The sequence below is a fragment of the Poecilia mexicana genome, unplaced genomic scaffold, assembly GCF_051168715.1.
Source record: "Poecilia mexicana isolate PSO_F unplaced genomic scaffold, ASM5116871v1 scaffold_13, whole genome shotgun sequence".
Lineage (NCBI taxonomy): Eukaryota > Metazoa > Chordata > Actinopteri > Cyprinodontiformes > Poeciliidae > Poecilia > Poecilia mexicana.
This window is the reverse complement of record NW_028263382.1, coordinates 14,953,365-14,979,957: the sequence shown is the minus strand read 5'-3', so window position 1 is coordinate 14,979,957 and position 26,593 is coordinate 14,953,365. Positions and strand designations below refer to the sequence as shown.

The 26,593-nt window shown below is 41.2% G+C and overlaps 6 protein-coding genes across 6 annotated transcripts; 4 read left to right on the top strand and 2 right to left on the bottom strand.

Moving 5' to 3' along the window:
- Nucleotides 1–236: 236 nt before the first annotated feature.
- LOC106911096 (TLC domain-containing protein 3A-like) lies at nucleotides 237–4,208 on the top strand. The gene is made up of 5 exons (XM_088011742.1): nucleotides 237–638; nucleotides 2,382–2,465; nucleotides 2,557–2,776; nucleotides 3,093–3,188; nucleotides 3,299–4,208. Exons 1-5 carry the CDS (start codon nucleotides 517–519, stop codon nucleotides 3,587–3,589), a joined length of 813 nt encoding a protein of 270 aa, XP_087867868.1. The 5' UTR covers nucleotides 237–516; the 3' UTR covers nucleotides 3,590–4,208.
- Nucleotides 4,209–4,524: 316 nt separating this feature from the next.
- Nucleotides 4,525–11,437, bottom strand: gemin4 (gem (nuclear organelle) associated protein 4). Its single transcript, XM_014977832.2, has 6 exons — nucleotides 11,120–11,437; nucleotides 8,066–10,057; nucleotides 7,408–7,555; nucleotides 7,052–7,322; nucleotides 5,438–6,136; nucleotides 4,525–4,889 (listed from the first exon to the last, which is right to left on the bottom strand). Exons 1-6 carry the CDS (start codon nucleotides 11,139–11,141, stop codon nucleotides 4,668–4,670), a joined length of 3,354 nt encoding a protein of 1,117 aa, XP_014833318.2. The 5' UTR covers nucleotides 11,142–11,437; the 3' UTR covers nucleotides 4,525–4,667.
- Nucleotides 11,438–11,537: 100 nt separating this feature from the next.
- dhrs13b.2 (dehydrogenase/reductase (SDR family) member 13b.2) lies at nucleotides 11,538–16,356 on the top strand. The gene is made up of 8 exons (XM_014977834.2): nucleotides 11,538–11,676; nucleotides 11,778–11,954; nucleotides 12,037–12,312; nucleotides 13,573–13,902; nucleotides 15,047–15,394; nucleotides 15,487–15,579; nucleotides 15,665–15,684; nucleotides 15,797–16,356. Exons 1-8 carry the CDS (start codon nucleotides 11,631–11,633, stop codon nucleotides 15,809–15,811), a joined length of 1,305 nt encoding a protein of 434 aa, XP_014833320.2. The 5' UTR covers nucleotides 11,538–11,630; the 3' UTR covers nucleotides 15,812–16,356.
- A 770-nt stretch (nucleotides 16,357–17,126) lies between these two features.
- On the bottom strand, nucleotides 17,127–19,283 carry LOC106911094 (tripartite motif-containing protein 16-like). The gene has a single exon (XM_014977833.2). The coding sequence runs from the start codon at nucleotides 19,257–19,259 to the stop codon at nucleotides 17,574–17,576; it is 1,686 nt and encodes a 561-aa protein (XP_014833319.2). The 5' UTR covers nucleotides 19,260–19,283; the 3' UTR covers nucleotides 17,127–17,573.
- An 81-nt stretch (nucleotides 19,284–19,364) lies between these two features.
- Nucleotides 19,365–20,434, top strand: LOC148155785 (uncharacterized). The gene is made up of 3 exons (XM_088011748.1): nucleotides 19,365–20,028; nucleotides 20,113–20,255; nucleotides 20,338–20,434. The coding sequence occupies exons 1-3, from the start codon at nucleotides 19,815–19,817 to the stop codon at nucleotides 20,410–20,412; spliced, it is 432 nt and encodes a 143-aa protein (XP_087867874.1). The 5' UTR covers nucleotides 19,365–19,814; the 3' UTR covers nucleotides 20,413–20,434.
- Nucleotides 20,435–22,651: 2,217 nt separating this feature from the next.
- LOC148155784 (uncharacterized) lies at nucleotides 22,652–26,265 on the top strand. Its single transcript, XM_088011737.1, has 4 exons — nucleotides 22,652–22,746; nucleotides 22,848–22,940; nucleotides 23,366–23,506; nucleotides 24,766–26,265. Exons 3-4 carry the CDS (start codon nucleotides 23,443–23,445, stop codon nucleotides 26,124–26,126), a joined length of 1,425 nt encoding a protein of 474 aa, XP_087867863.1. The 5' UTR covers nucleotides 22,652–22,746; nucleotides 22,848–22,940; nucleotides 23,366–23,442; the 3' UTR covers nucleotides 26,127–26,265.
- Nucleotides 26,266–26,593: the final 328 nt, after the last annotated feature.

Below are 26,593 nucleotides of genomic sequence, written 5' to 3'. Positions count from 1 at the left end.
CCTTTTTCTTTTTAGTTTATTGTTCGTTCTGCAGTTATGCTTTCAAGCGCTGATTTGTATTTGAATACTTTTTGTATTGCTGCCGTGCCTTGTTGTTTACACATCTTCCAATAAAGGAAAATTACCACCACCAACTTGTCACCTTTAACACACTCCATACCAGTAGGTGGCGTTAATGCTACTTCACGGTTTTTGCCAACCGCCAATAAAAATCAAGGATTGAAAAAGAAGTTCTCACCAGTTGGTGGCGGTAGAGAGTCATTTAGTTGTTTTCTAACCGCCAATAACTCAAGAAAAGAATAACTTTAAAAAAATCAATGATTTATTTATTTATTTAATATAAACAGTTATTATTCTTTAGAAGAAGAAGCAGAAGAATAAGGAAAGCAGAATGATAATAACAACAAGAACAACAACTCCGGATAGTTAGCGCTGTAGCACCGAGATGTTGTGGTAATATGTAGCACGCAGAGTTTTGTTTTGCAGGGACAAGGATTTGCCGAGGCTGCTGATAACATGCTGGCTGCCTTGGTGTGTGGAGCTGCGGTGTTTCCAGGGCTTTTCTTCAGCATCAGGAAGATCTTAAAACACACCAGGACACAGTGGAGCGAAGCCGACGTCACCGTAGTCAGTGAGAGGTCAGCTTCCTCCCGAGTAACAAGCTAACGTTAGCGAGCTGCTGCTAAGGTCGTGGGGACTGAACTGCTAATATTACAAGGATAGAAGAGCTGTTAAAGTCGGGACATTTAGCTTGTTTTTCAAATGAAGAGCCTAGTTATACTGAAACAGTCTGGCCACTTTATTAGGTACACCTGTAAATCAGCTAATGTCTACAGCCCAACAACTGTGGTATGAAGACGAAAGAGAACTTCTTTAAGTTCAAACCATGAATGAAAAAGGAGAGGAGAGTGGATATAAATAACTGTTTTAAAAATGGCCTTCAGACATGCTGGTGTTAGTATTTCAGAAACTGCTGACCCACTGGGATCTTTACCCACTACTTCAAAAGCGAATGGGAAGACTGTTTCAGCAGCTTACGGTGTGTAGAGTATAACTACTGAACTCTCAGCACTTTAAACCTTGAAGCAGATAGGCTACAGCAGCTGATGACCTTACCAGATGACCCTTCTGTTCCTAAGAACTGGAATTGAGGATTTCACTGTAAAAAGGCTCTCCAACAATGCACAAAATGCCTGATGAGTCTGGAGCAGCTGCAGTATTAAGATGGTAAGGGTCGAAATTAGGTGTAAATAACATGAAAGCATGGATTTATCCTGATGTTCCCCCTTAGTACAAGCTGGGTTGTTTCAGCACCGATTAAAATGATGAATTTGATTAAAGCTGTTGTGTTTCATTTGTCCAGTATAGTAGCATAGCTGGTTTGATTTGGAGACTTTTGGTCACATAATCGGAAAGCTATCGGAAAGTAAATCCATATTTTTTCTTTAAAGGTGACCTATTATTCTTCCTTGAAGAGATTGGGATACAAAACGTGTACATTACATTTGTTGCATAAAATCTTTCTCTTGCTTTGTCTATTTCTAGAAGCGGTAAAGATCAAGTGGAAATACAAACTGTATAAAAGTACAGTTTAGTTGAATAATATAATTTTCTTGTGTATGTATGTCACATACACAAGAAATCTATAAATATATGTTTCTCAAGAGTGTTTGATAACCGTTTGTGTGGGGGCAGAGAGCGTTTGACCAAAAAGCTGCTTTTTGGCCCATTAATTATTTTAATAAAGGTATTTTTGTATTCATTCTTAATTATGGTAGGATTGGTCCTCCATACAGGTGTACCTGTCTTCTCATGGGCACTTCCAGCAGAATAACACACCTTATCACAAACCTGAAATGTAGTTGGTATAGTAAAACAGGAAATTTACATCATGAATGTAACTATGATGTCAGTATTTACTAATAGGGGGCAAAAAGAAGGGCAGTTTTCCAAGACTAATGTGTGTCCAGCTCGGTACTCGCAAAGGGTAACTAATAAAGTGGCCTAAATTAATTTGGAAAAAAATCCACAAAAAAAAACATGCATCAAATTTGTTCTTACTCTATGCTGTTAATTTCCTTGACTTACTCTTAAAATAAATGGAAAATTGTTAAGCTTTTCTTTGATTCCCCAAATTATTATTCAGTAATCAAACAATCATAAGTTCGACAGGACTCAAAGGATTTTAAAGTCAAAATTTATAAAGAAGAATACATTTTTCAACCTTTAGTTGAATGTGCAGAGGCTGTTCCAGTTAAGTTTTTCAAAAGGATCCAGGGATATTTTAGCTTCCAGGGTAAAAAAAAAATAAAAAAATCAGCATTAGGATTCAGTTTTACAGTAAAGTTTCCAATTTCATCTGGTCTGATGTGTTTCTGCAGACTGCTTTCTGCTGTCCATGGGTCGCTGGCCACTGCAGCTGGACTCACAGTTGTTTCATCTTGCAGGGATGTGATGACTGATAGGTGAAGAACTCTCTATAATCTACTGGTACATTTTCATTGTACTATAGGAAAAACAATCCAGTTAAAATGATTCATGTCTCACGATGCACAGTCACTGGCTGGTGAACAGTTTTGTCCTGTTTGGAGTTCCCTACATGGTCTTTGACATCTACGCCATGTATCTGAGCCACTTCCACACTGAGAGGAGCAGAGCTGGGTCCGAAGCGCCCAGTGGACACTCGCTGCAGACGGTCAGGGCTTTCCTTCGCAAGGACTGGATGCTGGTTCTCCATCACACGGCCCTGGTTTTTATTTTCACACCCATCACACTGGTGAGATCAGTGAGGAAACGGTCATATTCATTCAGTCGAACCTCTGCCGTCGCAGATTTTCATTCATTTGGAAAGTTTGTCACAGATCTAAAATCAGTAACTTTGAGTGAGATTCTTCTAATGTTTTGACGCAGATATTCACAGTTTGGAAATATTTCTAGATTATGAAATAGTTGTTCATTTAGGTGAAATATTCTTTGTAACAAAGTCTTTATAGGCTAGATTAAGTCCTGATGTAAAGTGATGAAGGGAGCAGATATCTGTGACTGAAACGAAACATTAAGTTGATTATTGGACGCATTGTGCCCGTTTTTAGTTTTTCAGGAGAGGTTTGGGGGATTTCTTTATTGGCTGCATGTTCATCACGGAGCTTAGCACTCCCTTCGTCTCCATCGGGAAGATCCTCATTCAGGTGAACAATGAAGTCACATGATCTCTTTCTCATTCTTTGCATCCCATCTTGGTGGATTGCTCCAGTTTTTTAACTCGCACGTTTCTGGTCATCTGTTTGTTTACACACAGCTGCGCCTCGATGGCACCAAGCTGCATACAATCAACGGCCTCATCGTGCTCCTGACCTTCTTCGCGTGTCGCATCCTCCTCTTCCCTTTCATGTACTGGATGTACGGCCGGCAGTTCGGCATTCCTCTGCACCGAGTGGCCTTCCACCTGCCTCTGCACTGTAACGTGGGGAACCTGGTGCTGCTGGCTCCACAGGTCTACTGGTTCATCCTGCTGCTGAGGAAAGCTCAGCGACTCTACCTGAGGCAGAGGAGGCCGCAGGTAGACGAAGATGTGAAGAAGGCAGACTGACGAGCTCTTTGGTCTGTTAATTTACGACACTGAGACCAGAAGACATGGCTTCTGTGCCTGGTTTTACTAAAGATTTATTTGGACTGAAACTTTTATGAGTATTAAGGCCAGTTTAAACTAAAAATGAGAATAAAGTCAAATAATGAGGATAAAGTCAGATTTTGACATCTGAATAAAGTTGTAGTAAACACACAACCATCAGATTATTAATCAGTCTTTTGACGTGTAAACAGATTATTTCTTTATCTGTACACCCAGTACCAAATTATAATTCACAATAATTTGTTTTACTACAGTTGAAAGACTACTTTTTCATGTCAGTGTTCTCATTATAGTCCGACTTTTTTGGGGGGGAAACATGACTTTATTCTTGTAATTTTATTTTAGTTATTTTTCAGGTAGACTGATTACAAACTTGAAGTCATGCTAATGCCAACTAGAGGGCACACCTTAGTTTAACATGTCCCCATGTTCAAATTATTTTCAATCTTTTCTACAACTACCACCATTTTTGCCTGTGAAAAGTTTCTATTTTTTTAAATGATTCAGTTGAAACATAATCCAAAAGCAATGTCACATTTTCATTTGTTAATTTTCAGTAAATTCTTCTTAACTATTACTTTTATCTGTTTCAAAGTTATTTCAGGGGCCATTGTGGGATTTTTATTCATTAACAGAGGGCCACCAACAATTTTTTCCACGTTTTTGCCATCAAATGGAGCTTTATGAAAATGTTTTCTAAGGTCCAGAAATCCATCAAAAAAATCTAGACTAACTTTAGATGCTTTTAGCCTTAGTGGTCTACTTAACACTGGTGGATGTTATTTAACGTTACGTTTCAAAAGAGCCAACCATGCTGAATATAACAAGGATATCTCTCAGCTACAGTAACCTTACTTCATATCTCCTAATAAAAATAATGAACCGATCACATCTTTGCACTAGAAAATAACATTTATTTACTAGAGTTCAGTTTTTACACTTGAGTAAAGTGTGGATTCTGAAATTCAAAGCGCCTCATTGTTTAGTAAGAATCTTCAGCAGGTCGTCTCTAGTAGGAAACGCGCACAGTGTCTGTTCAAGCTGCAGACGACACAAGCTGAGTGATCTTCTGGTGGAGCACTGCCTTCATGTGCTGGTTGCTCAGGTTGTCTGTGATGGTGGAGAAGAAGTGGCGCGCGTCGTCGCTCTCCGCGTGGCTGCAGCTGTCTGGGAAAGCCGCCATGACGGCCTCGTAGTGGCTGAGGATCTCCAGGCTGCACAGGAACAGAGGCTCAGACTGGCCTCCTGGCATCATCACCTGGAATAAACAAATGCATATCAAATATCAATATCAGTGCTCGCAATGGCACGATCATAAGGAACTACTTGGATAAGACATTTCAGGGCGCACACATTAATTATCTTCATCTTGTTATGATCTAGTAACAATACCACCAACTCCCATTGCTGAATAAACTTTAAAGATCATCCATAAATTGCTCTTTCCATTATCATTTATACTTCTGTGAATCTTGCACAGCTGTGTGACATCAACGTTATTTTCCTGTGCATGCGGGTTGCTTTGGGAACATAAACCATTCACACAAAAGTGTCACTGCGGTCACATTTAATTCGCAGTCTGAACGACAACCACGAGAGAGAAAAACAATGTAAATCAGTAAAGAAAAAAATGGAATTGAGCAGTAAGATCTGCTTTGTGATCAACCCATTTCCAGGCTTTATCAGGGTACAGATATCTGCAGCCATGTGTGTAACTTCATAGTCATTAAAAGCAGATTTTCCACACCAAACCTTTGCTGCAGCTATGTTGCTGGTAAAATCCAGATATAATCATTTGATTCCTACCTGGATGTGCTGAATGTGGCAGAAAAGCTGGCTGAGAACGAAGAGGACCTCCTGGCTCGGAGCTGCTGCTGGCTCGTCCTTCATGTGAGCATCTTCTGATTCCTGAGGAGAGTCTTCTGCATGTTCCACAGGATTATGATCTCTTTTTGCAGGTTTAACAGATGGATTTAACTCTGGGGAATCAGGAGCTTTAGGACACTCTAAAGAAGAAGAATGAAGAGGCAGCTTGGCTTTCACACAGTTCATCATGTCCCTCACAGCATGGGCATACAGCCTGCAGATGTGGGCCCAGCCATCAGAGGACAGCCAGTCAGCGCAGCTGGAGCCGCAGAGCAGCTGCAGGACTCGCAGCAGGAGAACCGACAGGCGCAGCTCACATGAGAACTGCCTCAGGTCCAGGAGGGGCAAGAAGTCCACGTACTCCAGAGAGAACGGGACGCTGAGGCAAGCCGATGTGATCAGCTCTCTGAGGACGCCCAGCAGCCGCTCCCACTGGGAGACGGAGCACCAGGGGAGGCTCTGCGTCAGCGCCACCAGCAGGCCCTTGCTGAACATGCTGACGTGGTCGGGCCGGTGCCGGTCCAGAGAAAGACAAGACAGCATGGTGGACCGCAGGGAGTCAGACAGGGAGCAGCACTCCATCCAGGCTAAAAGACCCGTCCCCTGGCCGTACTCAGGGAGGTCCAGGCCGGACCAGTCCTACAGGGGGAACAAGGACAGGAACGTTGATGCAGCCTGGTCCAAACATCCAAACCCTTTGATCATCTCAGCCTGTTTCATATACTTAATGAAGTCTAGTTTTTTTTATAGCACATTACAGCAACATGGCAGTTCAAAGTGCTTTACACCTTAAAAACATCACACAGTCACCAACTGGGAAACGATCAATAAATATTACATTTTGTCAAATCATCAAAATCATCAAAGCACATCAACTACATTGATCAATGTTGATCAGCTGTTTTGCAGTTTTTCTGGAAGTTTGTTTCAGTTTATAGATTAGCATAGAGGCTGAATGCTGCTTCTCCATGTTTGGTTCTGTGGATGCATAACAGAACCAGAAGGAACAGAGAGGCTTAGAAGGTTGATACAACACCAGCAGATCTTTAAAGTATTGTGGTGCAAAACCGATCAGTGATTTATAAACCAACAATATCTTAAAGTCTATTCTCCGAGCTACAGGGAGCCAGTGGAAGGACTTTAGAACTGGTGTGATGTGCTCTCACTTCCTGGTTTTAGTGAGAATGCGAGCAGCAGCGTTCTGGATCAGCTCCAGCTGGACGATTGATTTCTCAGGCAGACATGTGAAGGCGCTGTTGCATTAATCGTTGCGACTAAAGATAAACACATGGATGAGATTCTCTAGAACTTGCTGGGACATTAGTCCTTCAATCCAGGAAATGTTGTTCAAGTGATAGAAGGCCAACTTTGTAACCGTCTTTATGTGGCTCTGAAGGTTCAGAAACACTGCACCCAGATTTCAGATGTTATCGACTTAAAACAAGCTTCTATGTCTTGTTGAAAAGTTAAATTCATCTTATTTTGCATTAGAAACTAGACCAAAAATACTTATTACTAATAAGTGTTTTTGCAGTGTGGACATGATATTCCTACCTGTTCAGGAAGGTCACAGACTTCCAGCAGAGAGGAGGGCACCTCGTTTTTAAAGTGCTCTCCCCACACGGGCCTCAGATGGAACCGAACGGTCCAATCCAACTCCTCGGTCTTGTTGTAGAGCCAGAACAGAGCTCTGGACCAGCTGCTGGGGGCTGCCTCGATCTCCGCCCCCACCAGCTGCCCCAGAGTGGTCAAAACTGACACCAGCAGCTCTTTGGTGTCCATGGAGCGTAGGTGGACGGCACGCTCTGCTGGCTCCTCCCAACATCTATCAGATGATTCATAATGAAGTTAAAAGATGAAAAGTAGAAAATATAAAACATTAGAAACTACACACACACACACACACACACCTGTAAGCCTGGTTGTAGAGTTGAGCCAAGACAAAGAGGAGGGGGAAAGGAGAGCAGCTCAACACCCAGTGAGGGGAGGGAGCTGGTTCCACTGACAGAGCAGCATGGAGAAGCTGCAGACTGAACTCTGTGTCTATCTTATCATCACCTGTAGATACATGGAGAAAATCACAGAGCGAATCCTTCAGCAAATGTTTCAACACATCATCCACCCAAGTACATGAAAGGCCTGGCTACAAATACTAGAAGACATAAGAATTGAAGTTATAAGTTAATAAAAGTCAAATATTTATAAAGCCTGGGAAATAAAATGATTCATAGCAGATTGTGTGTCACTTTGTCAGATTACAAACATAAAGTTCAACCACTTGCCTTCCCAGACGAAAAAACATTAACGCATTTCCAGAAAACGCCTGGTTGTTTCTTTTCTTTTAAACAGTTTGACTGATTTTAGTAGTTGAGAACCAAATGGAAGTAAAAGACGCATGAAAAGTCAATTTTGGATAATAGGTTTCCTTTAAAGTTTATGGTTGCATCAGGACAAACTGTGAATAAATACAAGGCTGAATTCTTTCACAAGGCTCAATAAGTTTTCCAGATTTTTTTTAAAAACCCATCAACTCTTAGTGGGTTAAAACGATAACAAGGGCATCCTCACCAACAGCTGAGAGGTTGGGCAGGACAAAGGTGTTGACGACCTCCTGAGGCAACAGGAAACTTTCCTTCTTCTCCTCATTCATCACGTCTGACGTCATCAGAAGACCCAGGAACTTGAGGAGTTGCTGCTTCTCATTGGCTGACATGGATTTGCTCCTGATTGTGTCCTGCAAACACCTGCATAGCAGATTCCTACCACTCGCAGCATTTACTTTATCATCTTTAGGTTCCCCTTCATTTTTTTCTCCCAGCTGAGCTTTGAGTCCAGGCAGCTGCTGCAGGATCTTGGCCATCAGGGAGAAGGCTCCCTTGTTGAAAACGGCTGAGTGGCAGCAGGACTTTATCGCTGCCTCTGGGTTCTGAAACGCCACTCTGGCCACCAAGGAGACGGCGGTGGTCAGGTTGCCTTGCGACACTGCTGCTGAGGCTCCGCCACCTCCTTGGATGATGCAGTTGAAGGCCATGTTGAGCTCCTGTTGGAAGCCCTCCGTTACAGCGGAGGGGACGGGCTGTTTGAAGAAGCCCTTGCTGGATAAACCCAACATGGCAGCAAGCGTCTGGTTCTTGTCTTCTAAAGAAAGTGCAGAAAAAATATCTGCGGCGATCTTCATCAACTTCCTGCAGCGACTAATATCGGAGTTCTCAGCGTGTAGGAGACTCATGAGGGTAGAAGAGAGGCGGAGGAGGGTACGATGCTGCCGGAAAGCAGCTTGATTTTCGTCCAGGCAGTGAACCCAGAGCTCAGAATGAGTCCAGGATGCCTTGCCTGCAAAGAGCTCTGCAAAGCTGTGGTAGTCCTGCAGGCGGTGAGCGATGATCACCGTGGTTACCTGAGCCTGAATGTCAGGAGTGTTCTCATCAGCAGGAAGGTCCAGGGATTTGAGCAGATCTCTGAGCGCGTCCGTCTCCGCCGCAGCTTCAGGAGCTTCATCGAGAGCCGTCAGGACTCTCTGGATGCTCCGTTGTAGCCGGACGGCAGAGAAACATGGAGTCGAAGGGTCGCTGACCACCAGAAGGCCTTTATCTTTCCAAAACTGTGCGAGACCTGTGATGATCTTCAAGGCTTCAGACAGCTTCATCGTGCTGGGCTGAAACCGAGACGGTGACAGAGAGGCACTCAAGTCTTTCTGAGCGTCTCGAATAAGTTCAGCACTGAGGGTCTCAATCTCTCCTCTGCAGCCGATCGTTTTACACAAAATGTCCAACTTTTCTGTTATAGGAAGAACGACTTCCTGTGTTATCAGGAAGGACGTGTAGAGAGCATCAAGAGAAACAGATAAAGACTGAAAACACACATCTGTAGAAGCCACCATATCCATCATGTCTTTCAGCGCATTAAAGAGAACGTGCAGGATGTCAGTGTTTACAGACGATGCTGTCATTTCTGCAGAGTCCAGCTTCAACCTCTTTGCAGCATGGGGAGAATCTGAGGACAGACAGGCAAACTGGTTGGCAAACATCGCCTCTATGGTTTCTTCTGTCTCTGATTTAAGTTCCTCTCTGACTTTCCACAGCTCCCACCAAACTTCCAGAAAAAATCTGACATCTTCTTCCCCAGCGGGATCGCTCCTGACATGTTCCGTTAGCCTTCCCAGCTCCATGGCGATCCGATCCGGAGGAAGGAGAAGGAGGAAACGGGCAAAAAGAGGTGCAGCGGCAGTCGACTTCACCAACTCCAGTAGGACGGCGTGGTTCACCTCAGGGAAGCTGTTCTGGAGGGAGAAGAACGGATTCTCCCTCCACGCCTTTTCTACATCCTCCTTAGCTTCTCTGCTCAACAGCTTCAACCACACAACACAAACAATCCTCTTCTTCCAAGTTAAAGCTTGAAGGTTGGGTTGACTGTCAGGTTTGTTTGGTCCACAGATTTCTTGGAGTGCTAGTAAGATCGGGCGCCCGACACGGCTCCAGTCGGCTTTGGGAAGCGAGGACAGAGACGAGGGGAGACATAGTTTCTCCGCCTGCAGGAAAGCCCCCTGAAGAATGGCTGAATCTGAAAGAACCAGAAAGTCACAGCAACACTTCATGATTTAGTTCATTAAGCACCGGTCAGGTTTATAACCAAGGCCATTTCTAGCTTTCTGGGAGAAGAGATTCTTAACCCTTTAGGTAGTTTGCTACTACATTTTACAAGTGGTTGAAATTATAAATCATGATACGAGTTAAACTGATAAAAATCTATAATACAAGGAAATCCACAATCCTCTATCCAACAGTAATTACAACAGTGTTTCTAAAAACTGTGCTAAAATTTGAATAAACATGTCTGGAGTCATTCATCTTTTTTTGATTGCATTTGTCTGGCCTCCTTTTCATGCTAATGAGAATGATGGAAAGCTGTCAATCACTGCCGGTGACCCGCTACATAACTCCATCTGAGAGTGCGGTTCAAAAAATGTGAGCTCATAATGACAACAACAACAAGACACCATCCAAAGCTCATCTTTACAGTTTATTCTGTTTACATCCTACAATTAGTTTAACAAAAAATTTATTAAATATATGTGATTACTACAGATAAAGACAGGACATTTTAATTTTCCTGAGATGTGCCACTGGTGGTTAGGATCCCACAAGCAGTCCCACAGCTTGCCAAAATTAACAAAGGTGTAACGAATAAAAAACGTTTCAAGAACAACTAATTGGCTTTGAAATAAAAATAAAACTAAGTTGATTGTCACAGTTTCTAGAATGTTATTGATAACATTTATTACTTTGATTCACCAGTGTTGCCAAAATGTTAGTTATCCTTTTTCGAATTATACATTTACTCATTGCATTATTACCTTTTGTTTACTTATTATGCTATATTAAGCTTTGATACTTACCTACTTGTATTCATTTACTTAGGAATCATTTTGCGTCTATTAATTATGTTGTTTTTGGTTTATCGTTTACTCGTTTATTTTGGTTTTATTTTATACTGTTTAACCATAAAGAAAAAATCGTCTGGTAGATAATATTTTATTTATGAAGTATAAAGGTAATATTTCAATACAGCAGACGACGATAAGCGGACTTCATAGGGTATGAAAACAATGAAAATATGCATTACCTTTGTTCATAATGAGCGCCATTGCGGCTGAATGAGGAGAAAAGAAGCCCAGTCAGTAAAGGCAGCTTTACAAACCAGACCAGCGGTTCTATGTCTCGGTTCAACCCAGTTTACTGGTATCGGCGTGCTGCAGTTGTCCTCATTTTTTTAACAGCATGTCAACATTTCAAGAGTCCAGCGCTTCCGCTTTTTTAACGTATGGCAGCGGTCAGCAGTAGCCACAGCGACGCCTCTGGACAACGCCGGTATTGCGGCTCCCACAGTCACATCGATATATAAAGTAATTTTTTTTTTAAATTCTCTACTATAAAAATACATTATTTTTTATTCTCTTAAGCATTTTCTAAAGTATTTTGTAATTTTTTTGTCATGCAGTTTTCATATGATTGTCACGTGATGCAAGGTAAGCTGCGTGAAGTTTTTTTTCTTAGAAAATGAAAGCGAAAGCGTGTTGATACTCACACAGTTCTACACGGAGAACCAAAGTGGAAATCACCAATGAATAATCACCATGGGTCTGCTGCTGGAGTTTTTTCTATGCTATTTTATAGCAACAGGTATGTCGTTTAAAGGTGTTTGTGTATTTTGGTAAACATTGAGTCATTTTGTGTGGAGTATAACATTGTGTTATACTAATTCGTCATATAACCCTCCACAGGTGTGCACTGTGTTCATCAGATCCAATGGCTGCCCTGTCAGTTCACAGATGAGCATGTGAGCCTCAATAATGAGGGTCATGTTGAGACTCAGCTCATCCACAGACAGGCCATGCTGCAGTTTGGTCAAAAAGGAGACACTCCTGTTAATCCAGATGCCATCACTTTCCTGATCACTGGTAAGTCACTCCCTGCGGCCTGTAAGTCAAGAAAATTGAGCTGGAAACTGCTGCATTTCAGGTTTTATCCTTTCTGGTGTAGGATCCAAGCTGGACCTGCGGCGGTATCTGGACGGGGTGGAAGCAGAGCAGCTGGAATGTGAGCTGCGAAGGTACAGCACAGAGGGCATGCACATCCACTGGCCAAGCCAGGAAGCAAAGGATTACAACCGGTGGTTCACCTGCACCCTGAAGCAAGACAAGGGCCTGTTCACGGTCACCGGCTTCCTCAGACATCCGTCTAACGAACCTCCACCGGGGCAGCAGGACTACCGCAGCTGGCCCGCTATCGCTGACACTGAGATCCTGACTACATCTGGTAAACCTCAACAGATGAGAAATACAGTGTTTAACAATATAGTATTCACACCTCTTGAATGTTTTGAAATGACAATCGCAAACCTTAAGTGTAATTAGGGCTGACACAATTAATCGGATTAATCGTGATAAACGAACAAATTTTGTAATCGATTAATTACTAACTGGAGTATACAAACAGACGTTAAAATGGGCATTTGCTGAAAGAACAACAACCTCAGAGCACTAATTAAGCCAAAACAGCATAAAAATATATATGTTTTGGATTTACGATGAAAAAAGCTTATTTTTCTGTAACGATGTTCAACCCAGAACTCTTAAAGTGTCATTGTTCAACTTCTGTAAAAAAAATATATATATACATATATTCTATTAGGCCCATTTTGCTATTATTATTGCAACTATTAATTGTTTAATCCAAAAAATAATCAACACATCATCCCTATGCTGTGTTGATGTTATCAAGTCAAACAGAAAGGCCTGAGTTTTTTACATGTTGACGTTAGAAGTATTTTTTAGCTACGGATACATTCTTCACGACAAATGATCAAATGCACACTAAAGGAATGCTGCGTTATTACATTCTCGGCAGTCAAATATTTTATTATTTAAAATAGGATTTGAAATATTGGCCTATTTGTATGTTATGAAGTATTACTAACATTGAATAAAATAAGCTTAAGTGGTTAAACAAAAATCAGCAGAATATGCCAAATTGTTTTACCTGATTATTCAATTAATTGTCAGAAAACTAACTGGGAGATTATTTCACTTATTGCAAGACACTTTTTAATGAACAAATAAAATAAGCTCCTACAAGTTCCTGAAAAGTAATTTGCTAGTTACTTTTATGTGTACTACGAAGATATCTGCACTCAAAACAAGACAAAAATACTTGGTAAGATTTTGTGTTTTTACAGTATAGTGATTTTTCTGTAGGTGGATTCTCTCACCTGAGCTGTAGATCTCTGCAGCTCCTCCAGAGTTACCCACTGGGTGCTGCTCAGATTAACGGTCATCTTACCCAGATTATCAGTTTTTTTCTGTTGCCTTCTCCTCCCATTTCACAGCAATATGACACTACACTATATGCCGGCATATTGCACACGATTCCAATAAACTACATTAAAATGTGTCAAAAATTCGAAGGGATGTGAAAACCTTTGAAGTTATGAGCATCTCATACTTCAAAATCTGAATGAAAGTGTTCTCCACCCTAGTCATCCTTCATATATTGATGTATGGTTAACTTTTCCCGCAGTTGCCATGGTTACCAAAACCCAGACTCCCTCTGTGAAAGCCACCCTTGGTTCTCAGCAGAGGCTCCACTGCCAGTTCGGCATCGACCACCGGGGAGCAAACACCACGGTGGAGTGGCACTGGCAGCAGCGTGGAGAGAGGACCAAACTCTTCAGCCACAGCAGCCGGACGGGGCAGATACAGGGCTCTGGAGTGGGGAAAAAGGCCCTCGCTGGAGGAGATGCCACCTACACACTGCCCTTCACCAAGATGAGCAGTGAAGGGACATACATTTGCTCTGTGTTTGTAAATCCACTGTTTGGGAATCAGGACGTAGTGCTGCATATCGAAGGTGAGAGAGAGAGTTTGTCAGTCGGGTCAGTAAATAATGTCGCCTGGTTTGGGTGGGAATGAAAATAAAAATATCTTAATAATAAATTTCAAGAAAAAAAGGGGTTTGAATATTAAAAATAATGATTTTTATTCACAGTTATTAAAACCCCTTAACCTGCGACGGAACGCCCACGTACCGTGTTTCCATTGAATTTTCCGGGGGTGAGGTTTAAGGGGTTTAACCAGGCAATTCATTACATCCAGTAGGGAAACCTAAACATTTCTCCCCCGGGCGATACGCTCCAACTCAGGAGTTATAAATAATCCTCCCTGCATAATCCAGGCTGTCCTTGCTGTGGGATGTTCCCAGAAAGCCTGCAAAGTGAATCACTTTGGAGGAATCCTGACCAGGTGCCAGAACCACCTAAACTGTCTCCATCTGATGCAGAGGAGGAGCAGCTCTGTCCCTAGTTACCCCCTGAATGACGAGGGTCATTTCATCCACTCACGTCCAGAATCTCATTATTTCAGCCATATCTCATGACTGAAGGCAAATGTCGGAGTCTAGTCGGCCTGGAAAATTAAAAGCTTTGCATTTTTGCTCAGCTTTTTTTCCTACCATGGCAAACTGGAGTCTGTCTTTCCATCTCTCGCTCCACTCTACCATCACTGTTTAGGTATTGAAGCTCCTTTGAGTTTGTAGGCAAATGAATCAGTTTGATTAAAGGAAACTAAACAGGGCTGGTATGAATGAGCAAAATTATGCAAAATTCATATTTTGCATGTTTTTATGCTTCCATTCGAACTGTTCTAACTCGAACTGTTTCTAAAACCAGCCCATGTACTTAAAATGTGGGCAGTTTTGGTGTCCTTTATTGCATCAATTTTAGACATTTGGTTTACATTAGTTAGAGATTTGAATGCATGTCACACTGCATACATGCTGCAATTTTTTACTGTCATACGTGTTTGTGAACACATTTTAAGGAAGAAAGGATTTGAGAGGCTGCTTCAAGAACCCTTTAATTGTTTCTCATTACTGATTGAGAATTTATTTGCGCCAGTTCCTGAACTCTAGAAATCTATTTTTTAAAGAATTATTGTATATTTATCTAGTATTGCATCAGTTTTTCCATTCAAAGTTGATAATTTCATCCTTTTAGAGCCTCCCCGTGTCTCCCTGAACGTGGGCCCTGTTCTATCTTTGCTGGACGGCGATGAACGCAAGGTTGTCTGCGAGGCAGACAACTACTACCCTCTGGACGTGGAGATAAATTGGTACGAACAGGACCCGGCGGCGTTGGGTCAGCGGGTCGGGGCCCCGCTTCCCAAGATGCTGCAGAACATCCTGCTGTCCAGCCACAAGCACAACCAGGACAAGACCTACTCCGTGTCGGGCTTCTTCTACCTCAAGGCTTCGCTCAAGGATTCAGGGAGGCAGTTCACATGCAGCGTCTCCCATAAGTCGCTAAGAATGCCCGTCAAGAAAAGCTTCATCCTGCAAGTTGAAGGTGAGAGTAGTCCTGAGTAGCTGTGCTACAGAACTACGGTCCACCACCAGATGGCAGCAGAGGGTCATGTCTGGTTTGTTCTCTCTGTTCAGAGCCGACCAGCTGGACCTTTTACCTCATGGTTTTCTTCATCTTGGCCTTCCTGCTCGTTGTTCTGGCTGTGATGCTGTCTGCCCTGCACACAGGTGACTGATCACTTTAAAATGATAAGAATATAAGACTCGTGCATTTTGTTATCTAAATGAGACTTGTATTTTATTTTCTCCACAGCAAGGAAAAAGTCTAAGCAGGTAAAGTTGCACTGAATCTGAATTATTTTTGAGTCAGTTACCAATTTCAGTGTAAAATGTAGGAAAAACCTGATGAGTGTGTGTGTGTTTTATCTTTGTGTGTTCTGAACAGAATAAACCATACTGAGCAGCGATGGACCATGAAGGGAATTAACACAATCAGCCTGGACTTCCTGACTCCTTTCTCCATGTGCATCTTATGATGATCATGATTATTTGGGACTTGTATGAAGCTTGTGTTTTCTACATTGCACTGACTTTAATGTAATTTTAAGAATAGTAATTCCTGGATACAAAAACTTGACAAACTACTAATTGCTACTATTTGAGGTATGGAGTCCCAGCCTGTACTCTGACTATTTGAGTAAATATTGAAGAAGTTGTATTTATTACTAGAGCTACAATTCTAAACAAAAGTTTTCACCCCCTTTGAATTTTTCACCCCCACAGTTTGCAGGCATGCAGTCTATATTTCATGTTATTTTCAGGGTTTTATGGTGTAGAATAATTTTAAAAAATTGAATAAATCTCAAGTGGGAAAATTATGCAAGAACGGTTTTCAAAATTTTTACAAATAAAAAACAGAAAGTGTGCCATCCATTTGTATTTCTGCCAACTGAATGAATACTTTGTAGATTCATTTTTACAGTTATAAATTTTTCCAAAACAAAACGTTTGCCTATTCTTCCGTTAAATAGTTCAAGCTCAGGCAGATTGGATGGATCTGTGAACAGCAGTGTTTAATTCTTTCCAAAGATTCTTAATTTAATTTAGGTCTGGACTTTGACTAGACCATTCAAAAATATGAAAATACTTTGTTCTAGGAGTCTGCAACCTTTACAACCCAAAGAGCCATTTTTTCTCTCAAGCTAGCCAAAACAAAACTCGTTTAGAGCTGCAAAAGACAATTTATACATTTATATAAATATCTACTTTGGGGAATGTGTTGCCATCATTTAAAAAAAAACAACTTTATATCTGTTTTTAGGATTTAAAATTACAGTAAATGTAAAGGATGATATTCATTTTTTGTGGGATGGAAAATGATGCAAAAATAAGTACATAGATTAAAATCTAGTTATAAGGAAAAAAAAAATTCAGAGCGAATATGAAAATAGAAAAAACTGCATTTTATATTTGAGGACATCAATTGGTTCTTTTCAATTGTAATACTAAGTTATAAAGTTACTAAGAGCCATTGTGGAAGATCCACTCGCTACTCTAGGTATTTCTGGCTCTCAATTTAGGAGTAAAATTTTGCACAGTGACAGAAAACAGACAAATTGTTGCTGAAAAAATATTTAGAGTTAGACATCCTGTGGCAAAACAAATCTTGCCACTATTTATTTGACTAAAACTGAAGTAGTGCAGAAAGTATGTAAGACATTTTACTCCTGTAAACAACCAGAACACAGTTTTCTTTGCTCTTACTTATAAAGCCATTTCACTTAATTAATGGAGGCTTTATTAATGCCACAGTGGGTACTTTACACTTTATGTTTCAAACTTGACTTGTTTTGAACCTGTTGGATGATCAAAATATGATTAAAAAGGCAACTCAGAGATGAAATTAATAAAAGCAGAAATTCACTTTAAATAAAAAAAAAAACCTTTAAAGTCTTTGTTGTAATAAGTACATTAGGGTACATGATAAAAAAACACAATCATTTGTCTAAATTTGGGTAAGAACAGTGAAATACAGACTTGACCAATGTGAGAGGGATGAACAGCACTACACAAGATTGTGACTGACAGCACTAAGACCCGCCTCCTGGCTCTGACTGGTTGTTTCTAGTGGGACAAAGCACACAAGCTCAGTTTTTTCATATTTAATCTGTCTCTACCATACTGTGTCAACATAGTGATATATTTTATAATGCACAATCAGTTTATTCTGTTTCTTTGAGGTTGCAGAACTCTGCATTGCCTCCATCACAGAAAAAAAAGCCAAGTCCAGCGTAGAGCGGCTGAGTGAAGGTGGTCTGGACTCTGTGGAGCAGAGTCATGGTTTCAGAGACATCATAGAAAGCCAGAACACCTGCACTGTGATCCAGGTACACTCCCAGTTTGTATGACTGAGGACCTGACACTGGAGTCTCTGCTTTGTTGTGACTGAAAGTGTAACCAGCTCCTTTCCAACTTATCCGCTCAATGTCACAGCGTAGCGCCCACGACTGATCATTAAACCCAAACAGCGATTCATTTGCTCTCCCTCCTCTCTTGGTGCTCTTGTATGCAACTGCTACAAAAATTCCTATTCCAGCCCATTTAAATTCAAAGTAGCATCGTCCGGTCAGGCTTTGCCTGCTCAGCACCTGTCTGCAAGAGCTGAATCTCTCCGGGCTAGGAGTGAAGGACTCGTCCTCGTACCACACTATTGCTGCTCTGTTCTCGTTGCTCAGTTTCAGCGTTCTGAAAGCTGTGTTTGGATCCAGACTGATTTCACAGGCGTATTTCAGGAATTCAGCTCTGCTCTTTGACTCCGGTCGGGAACTGGACACTGTCTGGAGGGCGTGTGTCTCAGCGTCTCTCAGGATGTCTTGCAGTTTGTCTCGGAGCTCGGACGCAGCTGCTGTCACGTCCTCGAAGTGCCTTAGAGGATCGGCGTTGATGTCGGATGAGTCTGCGAGGTCACTGGGGGTTAACAGCGAGGCGTAGCTTTGCAGGAACTGGTTGTGATCTTCCATGTGTGAAAGCTTCTCCAGCTCAGCGTCTCTCCTCTTCAGATCATTGAGCTCCTGCTCCAGCTTCTCCTGAACCTCCTTAACCCGAAGCACCTGAGCTTCCTGCTGCGATCTGATCTGCTGCTTCACCTCAGAGCGTCTTTTCTGGAGGAGAGTAATCAGCTCAGTGAAGATCTTCTCTGTACTCTTCACTGCTTCATCAGCAGAGACGCAGGCATCCTTCACCTCCTGCTGGAGCCTCTTCAGTTCCTTCTCCTGGTCCTCGATTTTCTTCTGGATTTGCTGTCGATTCTCCTCCAGCTCCTTCTGCCTCTTTGCCCTCTCAGCTGCAGCTGGAGCCGTTTCATGGCCTTTGTGTTCATCCATGGTGCACAAGATGCAGATGCACTGCTGATCGGTGAGACAGAAAACCTTCATCACCTCATCGTGATGAGAACAGATGTTCTCCAGGAGCTTCTTGGAGGGCTCCACCAGCTTGTGTTTCTGCAGCGGAGCGGCGCTGTAGTGAGGCTGGAGGTGTTTCTCACAGTAGGAAGCCAAACAGTTGAGACACGACCTGACGGCCTTCTGCTTCCTCCCAGGGCACACGTCACAGGCCACATCTTCAGGTCCAGCATGATCAGCAGCAGCAGCCTGGAGTCCAGTCAGCTTCAGCTGCTCCACCAAAGCTGCTAACATTGTGTTTTTAACCAGAGCAGGCCTTGGTGCAAAAGTCTGCCTGCACTGAGGGCAGCTGTGATGTTTCTTCTTACCCTTTTTATCCCAGAAGCTTTGAATGCAGCTCATGCAGTAGCTGTGGCCACACGGAATAGCCACTGGATTGTTCAGTAGGTTCAGACAGATTGAACAGGAAAAAGTTTCAACATCCAGCTGAACGCCCTTCTGCGCCATTTCGGTGCGTTAGATCCGTGTAGGAAGTTACCCTGCTCCACGAATCACGTGACGTCAGTATGTCTACAGAGCAGTTCCGGTCACGAGGACGCAAGTCCTGCTGTTCTTTTACCGTAAAGCAGAAGGCATAATGTTTGATGTTTAATGAAGGCTGAAATGTTTGGGTGCCGAGATTAAAACATGTTGTCACCATTTATGGTCAAAATCAACGAACTACCAAGAGGATAAATTCATGATGTCTTTTTGTTTAATGTTTTATAAGAATGTACATCGGAAGCTTGCGACCAAATCGTGGATAACGGCGCCCTGTGCTGTTGGTATGATATAAATAAAGTTTACATCTGTTTTGTACAAGTTTCATGATGTCAAACTAAAAGCTTTGATACAACATGTTTACCATGTGAGGTTGCACTTGCTGCACTTGGATAGCATTTCGTTTGATTTCCTTCTCCACATTGGATCATTTCAGCACAAATCTTTTTTTTATGAACTCAAATTGGAAACTGTTGTCACTAAATTTGGGCTTGGTGGACATTTCATCATGCACAGGTAGCCATGTCCAGCGTTCCAAACATAATGTCTGTGGGGATCCAGGGTTTTTTTGGGATGGTGGGGTTGCTCATCTTTTGTCCACCAGAGGGCGTCCGGAGGTTTTGCCTGGAGGGTTGGCCTTCAGCTCTGGTCCCAACACACCTGGTGCCAATCTCGTCAGCTCCTATAAGAGGAGGGAGTCATCGCTTCTTCACTGCCAGAGTGTCACCAATGTTTGGTACTACCGGCCCCAGAGTTCTCACCTCTGCTTTGTGATTTAGCCTAGACAAGTTCTCAGTGAACCCTTGTGTCTCTCCCTCAGAGATCCGAGACTGCTGTGCTGTGGAAACCCTGTCTGCCCGTCCGCACTCCGACGCCGCCTCTTCTGCCATCCACCTTCCACCATCAAACCCGGACTCCCCAGACGCTCCTTCCCCTCCCGGCTCGGACCCGCTCCAAACTCAAGTAGGTCCCCCGACTCCGTTTTGTTTTTCTTGAAGATTCCAAACTGAACCAGAACTAACCCTCCCTGTCCTCCTGTGCTTAGAATTCTGGCGTCAGCCGTGAGAGGAGATCCATGCCCCATGTCACCTGCCATCATCCTGTTTTTGGCTTACAATAAACCTCACACAATAAAAACTGGTGCTCTCTGTTGTGTTTCTGCATGTGGGTTAAGAAATTAGAATCCGACATGACAATGTCCTCACTCTGACAATTTTAACACGTTCCTTGGTTTCAGTCATGGACATGAATTCAACTATTATCAGATACACTGAGAGATGGACGAAGGATTTTTAGAAAGTGGATTTTGCAGGTTTGATGCTGTTTGTATGAACTGAAAAGCACTTACTGGGATTGTCTAGAATGATTTGAGAAATGCACCAAAGCAACTGAGGAAAACTGCCACTTATAAACTTTGTCCATATTTTGTCCTTTGTTTTAACAAAACATTTTAACGGAAACACCAATATGTCAAACTTGCTGTTTTACACATTTCTTTTGTCCTCAGCTGGCAGAAAAGCCCTGCTATGGCATTACATAACCTTTTCCTTGTCCAGGCCCTGGAGCTGAACACTCAGCAATCAGCCACACACACTCCATAACAGAGCCCGTCCTTCCATCCATTTTCTTTACACCCTTGTCCCTTAGTGGGGTTGGGAGGGTTGCTGATGCCTATCTCCAGCTATCGTTCCAGGCGAGAGGCAGGGCAACACAGAGACAAACAACCATGCATACACACACTCACACCTAGGGGCAATTTGGAGAGGCCAATTAACCTGATAGTTTTTGTTTTTGGACTGTGGGAGGAAACCAGAGTACCCAGAGAAAACCCAAACATGCACAGGGAGAGCATGCAAACTCCATGCAGAAGGACTGAGGCTGGGTATTGAACCCAAAACCTTCTTGCTGCAGAGCAGCAGCTCTCCCAACTGCTCCACTGTGCAGCCCCATCAAGATGAGAACATATTTTTATTTTGCCTAAATTCTGGAAAGACGGCATCATTAGCTCTCAGTAAACAAAGCTGCAAACAGAAATGCAGTGGATCTTTAAGGAAGAACGGCAGATAATCCCCAAATCCACGTGCGAAAAGCTTGTTGCATCACACCCCAAAAAGACGCATGGCTGTACTTCTTCAAAAGGGTGATTCTACTCAATACAGAGCAAAGGGTCTGAATACTTATGACCATGTAATATTTCAGTTTTTATTTTTTTAATAAATTTGCAAAGATTTCTAAGTTTGTCTTGTCTCTGTCAAGATGGGATGCTGAGTGTATGTTCATGAGAAATAACTTTTTTGATATTTTAACAAATTGCTGGAATAAAGCAAAGAGTGAAAAATGTAGAGGAGTGTGAATACTTTCCATATCCACTGTAAATATGGACTCAAGTTTAAACAGATACATGAAACACAAGAGAAAAATCTTTCAGTTGTGATCTTTGTGGACACTGATATATCTTGAAATCAAGTTCAAACACACATGAGAATCCACACAGGCCACACAACGTACTGCTGCGATCTTTGTAAAACAAAAGATTTATCTATATATCAAATATAATCTCACACAAGAGAACCACCCTAGAACAGAAAACATTTTGCTGCGATGTTTGTGAGAAATGATTCAGGGAGAAAGGAGATTTAAACACACATATTAAGGTCCACACAGGGAAGAAACCTTTCAGTTGTGATCTCTGTGGATAGATGTAGCCAGAAATCAAATTTAAACAGATACACGAGAGTCGACAAAGATAAATATTTTAGTTGTGTTACTTTAGGGATAGGACAGGCACACGAATCAAGCTTTAATCACGTTTTTACGAATCATGAACCACGAATAAAAAAAATAAAAAATATTCAGCTGTGTGTGTTGAGCTAGAGGACACTAATGAGTGGAAACTGATTTAGAATGTAAACATAAGAATGGAAGGAGTATGAATACTTTTTAGCTTAATGGTATTTATGAAAAATATATTTTCCTCATAAATGTGAGACATGTAAAAGACATAATATATTATAAAATATACAGACATATGCAATACTTGTATGTGTGAGAAAACCTAATACTATGCAAAGTCCCGCAGTTTGACAATGAAAGTTACTGGTTGTTTATCTTAAAAAGTTGAAAAGGTGAAAGTGAGATTTGACTAAGAAAACTTTCTACAAAACAACTCGAGAAATGAGTGTTATCAGTATTTGTTTCAATATCTAACACTGACAGTCCTAATTAAAAGTATATAATTTTCTCTCTGCAAATTGAATAAAATTGCCATATATACCTACACTCCTCACCAGTAGGTGGCGGCGATGCACACCGGAAAGTTTTTTTTTTCTTTTTCCTTTTGCCAACCCGCAAAAACCGCAAGAGGAAGAAGAAACTTCAGAGGATTTCCTGTTTCTCCATCTTAGGTCATTCGGGGACAACGCGTCCCGCTTTTCATGGTTTGGTGATATTTCTGGTAAGAAAACAGTAAATATTCTCATAGTTTGTTGAAATATGTTTGTACCTTCGCAGTAAAGTGTTGAGCAGGCAGTATTTTAACAGGATGGTGTGTTTCAGACACGGATGGTGAAGAAGAGCTGAGTGCGGCGCAGAGCGGCCATTTCCTGCTGAGGATAAGTTGTGGGATCGTCTGTGAACTCCAGCGTCCTGGTGAGCTGAAATATTGCTGTGGAATTAAAACTTTGATGAAATAATTCATTAAGTTCCTCCACACGCTTTAAATAACTGCTTTTGTGTAATTTAGCTCTTTGTTGTAGAGTCAAGAGGCCACTGCTATGTTTCTGTCATTTTATGTCATTTATTTAGTGCTTTTTCAGTTTTAATTATTGTTTTTTTCTTATTCTTTAAGCTTTCAACATTTAATTTTGGTTACCAATGTTTAGCAGAAGTCTGTATTCTGGTTTTTGAATAAAAGTAGAAAGTACAATGCTGCACATTAAGAAGCCCAGCTATTGTCCTGTGAGGATATCTGGGACCAACTAAACATCCTAAAAGTTGAGTTATAGAATCACATTGTATTTTACAATGATTTGTAGCTTTTTAACTTTGTTCATTTTGTGGTTCCTGTCTCTCAGCTGGGTCTACAAGTTGACCTCACCACCAGTTCACCCATCACTCTGGTTGTGAAGAGGAGCGGTCTCCATTAGAAGAAATGGAGCATCGAGGCAAAACGCTGGAGGCTGATTTCAACCCCAAAGTCCTGCTGCATAGATTAGGTCTGTATGTTTTCTTATCAGTAATGGTTTAGGAGCAACTTTCTGAAGTTTATCTTCTTAACAGAAAGTTGAGAAACTGTTCTGTGTTAGCAGATTAGCTTTCTATCTGATGGAAGAGTGACTGAATCCCAACGCAAATAAATGTATCAAACCTGATTCATCATTGAAATATTCAACTTTTCTGCTGCTCTTGGTTCAATGGAGCTCTGATTCCTAAAGCTATTGAAGATGATGTTCAGGTCTTTGGCTTTCATTTTCTAGATAGCTCTCATCATTTAGGATTGAAGTTGGTTATCTTTTCTGATAACCATCATTTGAACAAACTGTTCAAATGATGGTTATAGTGAGACTCTCTTCCTGATCAGCTCTGAAACTGGGTATAGAGGCACTTTGGTCTGGGAAGTCTGCATTCAATCACAACAGCTTCATGAACTTAAAGAGCCCTGCTCTTAAGAAACTGTCTAGTTCCCAAACGAAGCAAATTACTGTAAACAGCTTTAGGCCAGAGTGACTTTGTCCTGATTCCCTGTTGGATCAAATATCTGATTCAGAGCATTGATAGCGCAAAAAATGTCACCTTGATGAGTTCATTATCTTCATGTCATCACACCAAAGTGATTTGTTGTCTTTGTTCTGGGTTTTAATTTGTTATTTAAGTCTGTGTAATGTGCATAAAACAGAACTTGACACATTTTTCAAAAGAGACAAGTTTATATTTAAATTTATGAACACAATAACATCCATCAATTCAAGCTACAAAGTAACATGTTTTGGCAACCGGATTATAAACAAAAAGTAAAAACTAGCAACAAAAATGCCCCATTTAAATAACTCAGCTATCATTTCTTTGGCTTTCTGCTACAGATGCAATTTATCGGTTAATGAGTAATCAAAGGTTAATTGATCTTATTCAGGGTTTTCACCAGAAAATAGACTAAGTCTGGTGGTAGTTGGCCCCAGGATGGCTGACCGCCAACTCATCGAGTTTTAGAAAAAAAAATGTTTAAAGCTGAAAATATTGCTATTTATTATGTGATGTAAGATATTTGAGACATGCTACAGTTGTATAAAAAAGTCAGGCTTAAAATACAGATTTTAACAGGCATTGCTCTTATAGTGAACCTCAGAGTGAACAACATCGCAGTTCAACCTAAAGTCAAACATTTATGTACGTTGGTTTGTAACACTAGTAATGTTGATGTGAATATAAAGCTGCAGTGGTTAATTATGTTTGTAATTTGCTTCATTGGTTCCTGCAGATGCTCAGCAGATGTTGCTGCTTAAAGAAGATGCTCCTGAAGAACATGGTCCAGGTTTTGACCTACAAGGTCCAGAGTCTCTCCCACCAACCATGAATGAGGATGATGAAGAGTTTCTCCTGTCTTCTCACCTTCATCAGCACCACAGAGAGTTACCAGAAGATCACTGTGAAGCAGCAGAACCTATCAGAAAGCAAGATCATGGAGATTATTCTAACTCATCAGAGACTGAACTCATTGAGGAGGAAGAAGAGGAGGATGAAGTTGATGTAAATAATGTTTTCTGTCAACTTGAACAATTGCCAGATTGCAGTCCAAATAGTAAATACAAGGGAAATGACAGCAAGGTGAGCCATTCAACTAAAGGTTCTCCAATCTCTCAGGATAAAATGAAATTATTTACTTCAAAGAACACCCTAGATTCAATGAGGAAAGTTAATGTTGAAATGAAATTTAGCTATGATGCCAATGGTATATCATGTAAAAAAAATCCAACATCAAAAAGACATGCGAGAACCCTAGCAGGACATGAACATCTCTGTAAATTGTGTGGCCACACATTTAAACAAAGAAGTTACTTAGACACACACGTGAAAATCCATACAAGAGAGAAACCTTTCAGTTGTGATCTTTGCAAATACCGATGTAGTGTAAAATCAAATTTAAATAGACACATGATAACCCACACAGGTGAGAAACCTTTCAGTTGTGATCTTTGTGGACACAGATGTACCCAAAAATCAAGTTTAAATAGACACATGAGAATCCACACAGGGGATAAACCTTTCAGTTGTGACCTTTGTGGATACAGATGTAGCCAGAAATCAAGTTTAAATGTACACATGAGAATCCACACAGAGGATAAACCTTTCAGTTGTGATCTTTGTGAATACAGATGTAGCTTAAAATCAAGTTTAAACAAACACATGAGAATCCACACAGGGGATAAACCTTTCAGTTGTGACCTTTGTGGATACAGATGTAGCCAGAAATCACATTTAAATGAACACATGAGAATCCACACAGAGGATAAACCTTTCAGTTGTGATCTTTGTGAATACAGATGTAGGATAAAATCAAGTTTAAATGTACACATGAGAATCCACACAGGGGATAAACCTTTCAGTTGTGACCTTTGTGGATACAGATGTAGCCAGAAATCACATTTAAATGAACACATGAGAATCCACACAGAGGATAAACCTTTCAGTTGTGATCTTTGTGAATACAGATGTAGGATAAAATCAAGTTTAAACAAACACATGAGAACCCACACTGGAGAAAAACCTTTCAGTTGTGAACTTTGTGGTTATCAATGTAGTCAGAAATCACATTTAAACAAGCACATGAGAATCCACTAAAGATAAACATTCTAGTTGTGATATTTTAGGCACAGGAAATGAGGATCATATTTTAAATGGAAGACTCTAAAGAAAAATATTCTTCTGTTGTGTGTTGAAGTCTATGAAACAATAAAAAGAGTGGAAATTGATTTTGAAATGGCATTGTTGCAGGGTTTATTGTGGAGAATGTCGGTGCTATTAAGGACTTTTTTTTTTTTCAGATGCTCCTCTTCCACTTATGGTTTGATTTTAATATTTTAATTGAATACACTAGGGATTTTTGTTTGAGACTAAACTGCTGTTAGTTGTAACTCTTTAAGTAAAATATATATATATATATATATATTATTTACTACACAGGGCTTAAAGAGCTCTGCCCGGGGATCGGATTTCCGGCTTTTGACCAAATGGTCCACCTCAACCAATCTTTATGGGTCGCCTCAACCAAACGGTAGTCTCAGGGCTTAACGAGCACAGACGTAAGA

Excerpts from the sequence above, each read along its gene's own strand:
- LOC106911096 (XM_088011742.1), top strand. The coding sequence starts at position 517 with ATGCTGGCTGCCTTGGTGTGTGGAGCTGCGGTGTTTCCAGGGCTTTTC. Across the intron at positions 639-2,381 it reads GTCACCGTAGTCAGTGAGAG|ACTGCTTTCTGCTGTCCATG; the intron begins GTCAGCTTCCTC and ends GTGTTTCTGCAG. Across the intron at positions 2,777-3,092 it reads TTTTCACACCCATCACACTG|TTTTTCAGGAGAGGTTTGGG; the intron begins GTGAGATCAGTG and ends GCCCGTTTTTAG.
- gemin4 (XM_014977832.2), bottom strand. The coding sequence starts at position 11,141 with ATGGCGCTCATTATGAACAAAG. Across the intron at positions 7,323-7,407 it reads CTCTACAACCAGGCTTACAG|ATGTTGGGAGGAGCCAGCAG; the intron begins GTGTGTGTGTGT and ends ATCATCTGATAG. Across the intron at positions 4,890-5,437 it reads GCCACATTCAGCACATCCAG|GTGATGATGCCAGGAGGCCA; the intron begins GTAGGAATCAAA and ends TGTTTATTCCAG.
- dhrs13b.2 (XM_014977834.2), top strand. The coding sequence starts at position 11,631 with ATGGGTCTGCTGCTGGAGTTTTTTCTATGCTATTTTATAGCAACAG. Across the intron at positions 12,313-13,572 it reads TGAGATCCTGACTACATCTG|TTGCCATGGTTACCAAAACC; the intron begins GTAAACCTCAAC and ends CTTTTCCCGCAG. Across the intron at positions 13,903-15,046 it reads CGTAGTGCTGCATATCGAAG|AGCCTCCCCGTGTCTCCCTG; the intron begins GTGAGAGAGAGA and ends TCATCCTTTTAG.
- LOC106911094 (XM_014977833.2), bottom strand. The coding sequence starts at position 19,259 with ATGGCGCAGAAGGGCGTTCAGCTGGATGTTGAAACTTTTTCCTGTTCA.
- LOC148155785 (XM_088011748.1), top strand. The coding sequence starts at position 19,815 with ATGTCCAGCGTTCCAAACATAATGTCTGTGGGGATCCAGGGTTTTTTT. Across the intron at positions 20,029-20,112 it reads CAGAGTGTCACCAATGTTTG|AGATCCGAGACTGCTGTGCT; the intron begins GTACTACCGGCC and ends TCTCTCCCTCAG. Across the intron at positions 20,256-20,337 it reads CGGACCCGCTCCAAACTCAA|AATTCTGGCGTCAGCCGTGA; the intron begins GTAGGTCCCCCG and ends TCCTGTGCTTAG.
- LOC148155784 (XM_088011737.1), top strand. The coding sequence starts at position 23,443 with ATGGAGCATCGAGGCAAAACGCTGGAGGCTGATTTCAACCCCAAAGTC. Across the intron at positions 23,507-24,765 it reads AGTCCTGCTGCATAGATTAG|ATGCTCAGCAGATGTTGCTG; the intron begins GTCTGTATGTTT and ends TGGTTCCTGCAG.